The sequence below is a fragment of the Idiotropiscis lumnitzeri genome, chromosome 13 (genome assembly GCF_059441095.1).
Source record: "Idiotropiscis lumnitzeri isolate Australia: NSW breed Sydney's pygmy pipehorse chromosome 13, RoL_Ilum_1.0, whole genome shotgun sequence".
NCBI classification, from domain to species: domain Eukaryota; kingdom Metazoa; phylum Chordata; class Actinopteri; order Syngnathiformes; family Syngnathidae; genus Idiotropiscis; species Idiotropiscis lumnitzeri.
In genome coordinates, this window is record NC_142403.1 from 2966849 (window position 1) to 2974760 (window position 7912).

Below are 7912 nucleotides of genomic sequence, written 5' to 3' on the forward strand. Positions count from 1 at the left end.
TTAACCTTCGTAAACACTTTGCCATGTGAGGTTTTTTTTTTGGGGGGGGGCGGTAGGGAGTGGACATCACTCCACGTTCTGCTTTGTACACATGTATGTCACACCGGGATGTGTTACATTCACATGAAGTTGCATTTGGTTTTGCAATGTGAACGAGTACATAAAAAGAACAAAAAGAACAAAACAATTTTTCAGCATCACACCCTACAGTGTGAACATAGCCTAAGTTGTATATCCAATCCAGATGTAAATAAATGGAAATAGTCATAGTCAATTTATTTTATTCATCCCTGCCCTTCTAAAAAGCTTAAATATTAATCTATTGTCCCATAATATGTTTTTATGTCAAACTCAAATGAAAAAATAGGGAAAAAAAGAGGGGCACATTTTGAGTACAGGAAATGTTAGCCAATACATTACTGATGGCCATTTATGTTTTGATTTAACACATCACCCCATTGCATATAGTAGCCACAATATTACAATATTTATTAAATTAATACCTCATCCACACTGACAGTCAAAAGTGAGTAATGGAAAAAACATTTTTATATGCAACTCTTGCTTCTCCTTTGGAGAGCTGAGCTAACGGAATATTTGAAAAGGAATTAATGTAATCAGCTGACATGGGCCGCTTTGGATCAGCTTATGTTGCTGTGTTGCGAGTTGAGTTGACTTTGTGGTATGTCTGAACTTAAATGCTTATGCTCAGTCATTTTTTATCACTGTGTGGTGTGAACAAAAACAATTAAAGTGCTGCTCTGAAGTTGCTCAACAGAAAGATAATCAAGTTCTATTTATGTGCTTAGGTATTGACACAGTTCATTTATCCAGTGGACACCGTCCGGTAATGAAGGACAAGGCTCCTGTTCCTCCTCTTCACCACAGCATTCCCCCTCATCTCAACGCTGCACCACTGGTAGGCAATATCACACTCTCTCATCATTAGTATGTTTTTTACTGCAGGAAACTTTTGAAGAACCTTCTAATTTACCGTGGTAAATTGAGTTGGCCCTTTGTTGCCCCTCAAAAGATTTTTAACAGACTTTTAACATGAGTTTTAAAGATTAGGTCATAGCAAAGAGAGGGACCAGCAATGGAAAATGCTCAGTCCCATTAAATGTACAGGGAGCTAATAAAGGGATGCCAGAATTTGAGTTATTTGCTGCCTATGTGGTTGATCTTTTTCGTTTAGTATTTATTTCCAGGTTTTCCTTGTTTCTTTGTGTCTCGTTAGTTAATTGTGTACACCTGCTGTGCTTGTCGGCCCGTTCCTGGTGTCAGCCAATCAGCTCCCTCCAACCCTCTGTGTCTTGTCCAGGTGTCCCTTGTTGTCCTGTTAATTTGCTTGTATTTATTTCCCTGTTTCCATTCAATCCTTGTCGGGCCATTGTCTAGACTCAAGTGTCTGTTGTCCGTTCTTCAGCAGCTTTCACGGTTCACAGTCAAGGTCATAGTCATAGTCATAGTCATAGTCATAGTCATAGTCATAGTCATAGTCATAGTCATAGTCATAGTCATAGTCATAGTCATAGTGATGGTCATTTTGTTAGAGTTTGTTTTGTTACTTTATCCGTTTTGTTTTGCACTTTGTATTTTTGATTTTCCCACTGCCCTGTTTGCATTTTGGGTTCTTTAAATTAAATACCCCTTTAAATTACTCCATGCGATGCTTCCCTGGATTTGGGTCCACCTCCACCATGCCTAAACAGGACATGAGTACCAGTCAAGAGGCGAGCCGCATCATTTTGGACCAACTAGAGAAGTACGCTCCAGGATTATGCGACTCCAGAATAAAGTGCATTGCAATAATACAGCCAAGATGTGGCGGAGGCATGAATTATTGTTTTCCAAGTGCTGTTGAGGAAGGAGACACTTGACCTTAGCCAGCTGCCTAGAATAAAAAAAGCTACATTTAACAACAGCACCCATTTGCCGGTTCAATTTAAGATTAATGTCCAGTTTAGGAAGCAAGTTCGAGACTGTTGGTTTTAAATAAGGACCCAGGGGCCCCAAGTAAGCAGAATGGGAAGTAGCAGGACTATTACTAGGACCAACCACCATAAATTCTGTTTTCTTTTCAATAATTCAAGAAATGCATCGATGTAAGTCAAGATTTCCTCCAGACAAGACAAAAGTGGCCTCGATGTGGAAGCATCTTTTTTGCTCAGTGGAACATAGATCTGCCAGTCATCCACATAGCACTGGACGGAACCATGTTTCCTTAAGATGGAACCCAAAGGGATCAGATACAATGAAAACCGCAGAGGACCCAGAATTTATCACTGTGAAACCCCATATGACATTGGAGCAGTGCGGGACTCAGCACAACCTAGTTCAACACAAAATGTTCTGTCAGCCTAATAGGATCCAAACCAGTGCAATACCACTAATGCCTAGTGCTGCAAACGAGCTAACAGAATGCTGTGATCTGCACTATCAAATGCTGCGGTTAAATCTAACAAAGCCAGACACACAAAGTATCTAGTCTCATTTGCCAGAAGAATGTCACTAAAGACTCATAACAGGGTTGACTCTATGTTATGTATCATCTTGAAACGTGACTGGATGACCTCCATGACTTTATGAATTCACCCTTCTTTTCTCTCCCATTTACATTTACTCCATCAGGTGCCTGTACCAGGTTCAGGCTGCATGCTGACTCTCGAAATACTACATTTGAGTCTGGCGACTCTCCTGTTGCTGCTGTCCCCATGGCAACCCCGTTGACGCTTGAGTGACAGAATTGGGGACTGAGAAACAACCACGCCCTGCGTTTGGTTGTTTAGTACTTAAAACCTTTTTGAGCACAGTTGGCCACTCATTGTTACTTTGTGGACAATTACGTAATTGATGATGATGTTGATGATGATGATGATGGAAGATGAACTATTGAGTCACGACTGAAAGCATTTTATATTACCTGCACTGACCTCACTGTGTGCTCACTTGTTTTAACTCTCATAGCATAGATGGCACAGCACTACTTCTTTCAAGAGGTGTAAATATCAATCTATATTATATATTTATATAAAGAGTTTATGTAGAATAATTTTGTGTAAATAGTGCAGAATATAGAAAAGAGCAGATTGACTTGTAGATGTTTTTTTTTTTTTTAATCATTCACTGATGTGATCCATGACAGCTATACACTGAAACGTGTTTGTTGAATTTACTCAGTTGTATTTCAAGTAATTACACAAAATAAAATCATGGATGGATCCAGGTATTTGTTTTTATATAAACAATGCATCTGCTTAAAAAATGTATCTGGATCCAGATGATTTCATTTTCTACAGCCACTTGATGAATTTGAAATGAGTATATTGAACACACCATTTTCAACGATAGTAGTTTTTGTAGTGTTATTATAGTAGTAGTATATTGTATTATAGCAGGACAATTTAAGAGACATTGCTATGAAATGATGTGTTACATGCATTCACAATGGGCAAAACAGCCATTCACAGTACCTTTATACTTATGTCAAATAATTTGAAATAATAAATCTGTTCACAAAATGCCAACTAAAATTTCTTGACAAGCATGGAGATAAATTGAATGCTTATGTAATGCCGGATGCATGACATAGTAGTTAATTTTTTGTCATACAATATGAATACGAAGCCTATTTTCTTCACATTGGTATATAGTCCTATTACCATCCCTTTTCACCCAGAAGTTAAAAATAAGTACACTGAAGAGTAACATGCGTAGATGAAAGGACATAAATACAGGTAGCTCCTTTGGGTAAGACACAGACATCTGTTTGACAAGTTTGTTTGAATCAAAGTCATGTTTTCTTTATTTCAATGCCTGGCTTGTTTCCAAACGGAATTAATAAGACACCAGGGAGATTTTACATTTGTCATCCAAGACAATAAGGCTTTTCCACACATTTGAAACTTTATCAGCTTTTACTAGTTTTACAAATTACAATAGAGCATGATTGAAGCCACGTTGAATCGAAATCTGATAATATGAAGTGAATGTTATACACATTAATTAGGATTATTCCAGCACTCTTTGTTGAGGTTCCACCCCCTCCCCAAACTGTGCTCAGTGGAATACTGATGAATATATTCAAAAGGCTGCCGGTTAACCAGCTGAAGGCTGTTTTGCACATCTGTTAGTGGGTGACTGACTTTCTTCTGAAAGGTATCACACTCATCTGAATGGATTAACATCTTGAGATATAGTAACATTTACTACTCCCGGGGGATTCGTGGTTTGCTGCCACAACAGCCACCGACCACCTTACGGTCACAACACTGATCGACTGCTTCAACAATGTAGGTGCAGAACATGGTTCACTCTGACTCAGTATTCCCCGCCTTACTTCGGGATGTGCCTGCAGCTCTCTCAGCTCTCTGCCACGTTGGACTGGCATCTTCCCCACTATCGGAGCTAACTCACCACCAGGCAGTGATTAGTTGACAGCTCTGCCCCTCTCTTCACCCGAGTGTCCAAATCATGAGGCCACAAATCGGATCGCACAAAGTCAATCATTGAACAGCGTCCAATGGTGCTCTGGTGCCGAGTACACATATGGACACAAGCATGTTTGAACATGGTGTTGGTTATGGACAATCTGTGACAAGGTCAGACATTCAATAACAGAACTCTTGAATTCTGATGAGGGTGGGGGTTCCTCCCAATCACGCCCTTACAGGTCTCACTGTCATTGCCCATGTGAGCACTGAAGTTCCCCAGCAGATTGAGGAAGTCCCCGGAGGGAGCACTGAGGGCCGAGTGGGAGGAATGCCACACCCTGACTTGAACCCAAGTGGTACTATTATTCAACAAAAATCGTCCATAACATCCACCATTTTCAAGCTTGACAGTGACCATGTGTGCATTTTGCACCAGGACACCTTCAGCTGCATTTTGATGATCGCATTTGTCTCTGTGAAAGAAAAGTGATGGGCTAGCCAATGTAATATACTCTTTCTCTTATTGCTGACTGCGGCAAAGTGAAGTAAGTCAAGTGATAATTACCCATAATACCCGCTCACTTTATTCCTTCAAGCCTGAAGGCAAATCAAGTTGAAAATCTTTGACAGGCTATGGTCAGTCTCAGCCTGCTTGTAACCGAAACACGGGCTCGACTGAAGCAATCAGACAAGTCTTGCTGAAGGGCAATTCAACAGTTTCTGTGTGAACGTCTTGAATGATCCATCCTGCCCAAGCACTCCAATTATTCCTGCCACCTATGCAACAGTTTCAGTCCCTTTCAACTTCTGTCTGCTCTGTTGTTAAGATGCTTTCCAGTTTCCCATATTGTTTTTGCATGACATTGTAATGCTCAGTCTAGTGGCAACATCGACAGTAGCAGAATGGTTCAAAAGGAGCAAAAAGCTTAAGAAATAAAACATTAAGATGATAGAAAAGAGCAAACAAATACATAATGTAATATGTCAGATATGACCATAACATGATTTTGAAACATTTTTCCCATGATATGGAAATAATCCATTCATGTCCAAATCAAATATTTGTATATTGTGTAACGTGATCTAGTAGAAGGCTATGTACCGATCATGTCATTCCTTGACAAGTGATTACAAGGTTTCGTCAAAATTCATGAGCAAGACAGTGCAGCTTCCCCTCAACGCTTAACAAGCATAGCCTATTATGCATGCCAATGACACTTGCCCTAGACCAGCAATGAAGAACCACTTACGTACTGCTCTATTTTGCACAAGTTGGATCTTGTTAATATCTTTCTTAAAAGCACCAGACCAGAACTTCAAGCAGCTGTCAAATTTAAACTGTATTAGAGCATTCCTAACCAGAACAGTTGACTGTAAATTAAAAGGGACACTTCATTGGCATTAACATTGACACTTTTATAATAGTTTTGCATCTAAAATGACATCAGTACTAAAAATGGCACACTTAAAAGTCTCTGTAGTGGTTTAAGGGCTTTTTTTCGTGATGAGATTTACGACAAATTAGCACGCCCCCTTTTTGGAGCTCGGCTTGTTATTTTTTCTCGGTTTCTGCATCTGCGTCACAGCAGGGAGGCAAGCGAGGTAATGCTCAAATTGTCAGTTCTGTTGTCTAATATGGCAACCAATTACCACCAAAATGCAAAGGCAGATTACTACTCTTGTTCACTTCAACCTGTGAAAGCATAAAAGCGTTCTGCACACTAGTTTGGATTTATTGACCGCAAACATGAGCTCATGTGATCAGCTCCGCAAAATCCAAATTACCATGCCGATCGATTCTACGCTTACACAAGCTGAAGCAGACAAGCGCGAGAATGTGCACACAAACCCGATTAGTTATATTTCGGATATTCATCTACACTAAAGTTGTGTCAACTTTCAGGAGGCAGACGGGCGGGCATGGTTCTTTAATGACTCTCGAAAAGATATGGCGAAATGTGAGAGGGGCGTGGCCATACTCCTTATTAAAAGTAGGCATTTTTTAAAGTTGTTTCTTATTTCCTAATTTCTCCTAAATGAACCAATAAAAAAAGCAAAAGATAACTAATTTCAATCAACTGAGCTTGTTAGTTAAAAATGGGCCATTTTGGCTGGAGAGATACTTTAAGAAATAGGGCAACACTTGATGACAGACACGACATGGCTAATTTCAATAACTAGATATTCAGTGTGGGTTATCCATGGCAGTTACTTACCTGATGTCTGACCGAGTATGACATTGTAGATCTGTTCTAGGTCTATATGCTTTAATTTGCTGTCAGGGGGTGGGGCAATTTATTTTAATCTTCTATATGCTAATTACCTTGCAAATATTGTCCACTGCTATATAGATGTGTCATAGGCATAAATGAATTGGATGGTATCTTCCTGACCCTGTGACACACACTCACACGCACACACACAATCAAGTTCTTTTGTATAATTGTATTAGGATGTCACGTGTCATTGTGCAATTTGCTGTCCACTTTAGATATTTTTATTTGAATCTCTGGTTCTTTCTGTAATATAGGCTACATAATAGACAATTACCTCCATACAAAGTGTGCTGTTATTCTTAATAGTTTGGCAATTTTTAGGAAAGAAGGGCACAGACATGTCCTAAAGACACCTGGGGACTGTTTAAAACTGTGGGAAAAAATGCATCTGTCTCCTTCAAGCTGCATGGTAGTGGTAGTGGTTACAGTGTCAGCAGCAACAGTTGAGAGGTTCTATGTTTGATTTTTTGCCTATAGGCTTCGCATTTAGAGTTTGCAGTTTCTCCTTGTGTTTGTGTAGTATTTTTTTAGGTACTGTGGCTGCCTCCTACATCCCAAAACCATGCATGTTAGCTTGACTGAATACTCGGAACTGTCCTTCTCACTTTGTTTCCTCTGATTGACTTCAGACCAGTCCAGAATATGCTTGTAATAGTTGTTTTATAAAATGTCTTAAATATGATGAAATGGTGATTGACTTAAGGGACGCTTATGGGGGGCCGTGAGAGTCCGTAGTGGGTTTGCAGTGTTTGCTTTAAGCCCTTCATGAATAGCTACAGCCCTGAGCTGAACCAGCGATAATGTCACCCGCAGCCGGACAGGCAATCAAAGTTTGATTAGTGGCTCATGCGTTGATGAAGAAGGCAATTTGTAGCGTAGGGCTCTAATATCTATCTATCTATCTATCTCTCTCTCTCTCTCTCTCTCTATATATATATATATATATATATATATATATATATATATATATATATATATATATATATATATATACTGAAAAGCCCAACAAATCACACATTGCATATGTGGAGCCTACAGAATTATTTATATGATAATGTAATAAAGAAACTATCCTTGACATAAATGATGGTACCCTTACCTTAATATTTGATTGTACAACCGTTTGATTTAATCAGTGCAGTCAAACGTTCAATGTCAAGAAGCATTTGGTTTGAGTTGTGCTTTTTTGAGACTGCATGTTTC

General features: G+C 39.3%; 1 protein-coding gene across 1 annotated transcript in view; it reads left to right on the forward strand.

Moving 5' to 3' along the window:
• Window positions 1-3521, forward strand: part of LOC148324044 (glypican-5-like) — a 48831-nt gene extending 45310 nt beyond the window's left edge. The window contains exons 10-11 of the mRNA XM_088313373.1: window positions 810-919; window positions 2632-3521. Coding sequence (XP_088169499.1) covers window positions 810-919; window positions 2632-2730 — 209 coding nt within the window. The 3' untranslated portion in view covers window positions 2731-3521. The remainder of the gene's footprint in view (window positions 1-809; window positions 920-2631) is intronic.
• Window positions 3522-7912: the final 4391 nt, after the last annotated feature.